The following is a 474-nucleotide window of genomic DNA, read 5'->3' as shown; positions in this document are numbered from 1 at the left end:
GCGCGCAGCTCCGAGCGCTTCAAGGAGCTCACCCCCAACTACAATCCAGACATCATCTTCAAGGACGAGGAGAACACCGGCGCCGACCGCCTCATGACCCAGGTGAGCGCGACCCGCCCTCGCAGGGCGCCGCCGCCGAAGCACCGCCACCTGCCCGGCCCTACCCGCCCCCTGGCACCTTTCCTTGACTGGCTGGCACGCCCCCTGGCACCTGCCCCTCTCGGCAAGATGGGCCGGCTGGGGTCCCGGCGGAGTGCTGGCATTCCCCGAGCCCGCTGGAGGCGGTGAGAAGAGTTCCCCTCTGCCAAGCGCCACAGCCCAGCGGGTTGGCGGTGGCCCCTTCGGCCCTGGAGTGCTGGCAGCTCAGGTCAGACGCGGCACCTGGAGGTACCTCTACCCGACTGCCTCCCGCGCCTGCAAGATGCACCAGTCCCTCTGGCCTAACCTTCCGCATGGCTGCGCCCCTTTCATGTC

The 474-nt window shown here is 69.2% G+C and overlaps 1 protein-coding gene across 1 annotated transcript in view; it reads left to right on the top strand.

The window, feature by feature from the left end:
- Positions 1-474, top strand: part of IHH (indian hedgehog) — a 7,273-nt gene that overhangs the window by 1,254 nt on the left and 5,545 nt on the right. Inside the window, exon 2 of the mRNA XM_010861294.1 lies at positions 6-102. Coding sequence (XP_010859596.1) covers positions 6-102 — 97 coding nt within the window. The remainder of the gene's footprint in view (positions 1-5; positions 103-474) is intronic.

The sequence above is a fragment of the Bison bison genome, unplaced genomic scaffold (assembly GCF_000754665.1).
Source record: "Bison bison bison isolate TAMUID 2011002044 unplaced genomic scaffold, Bison_UMD1.0 scf7180017864471, whole genome shotgun sequence".
NCBI lineage: Eukaryota > Metazoa > Chordata > Mammalia > Artiodactyla > Bovidae > Bison > Bison bison.
The sequence above is the reverse complement of the archived record's forward strand: the minus strand, read 5'-3'. Positions and strand labels throughout refer to the sequence as shown.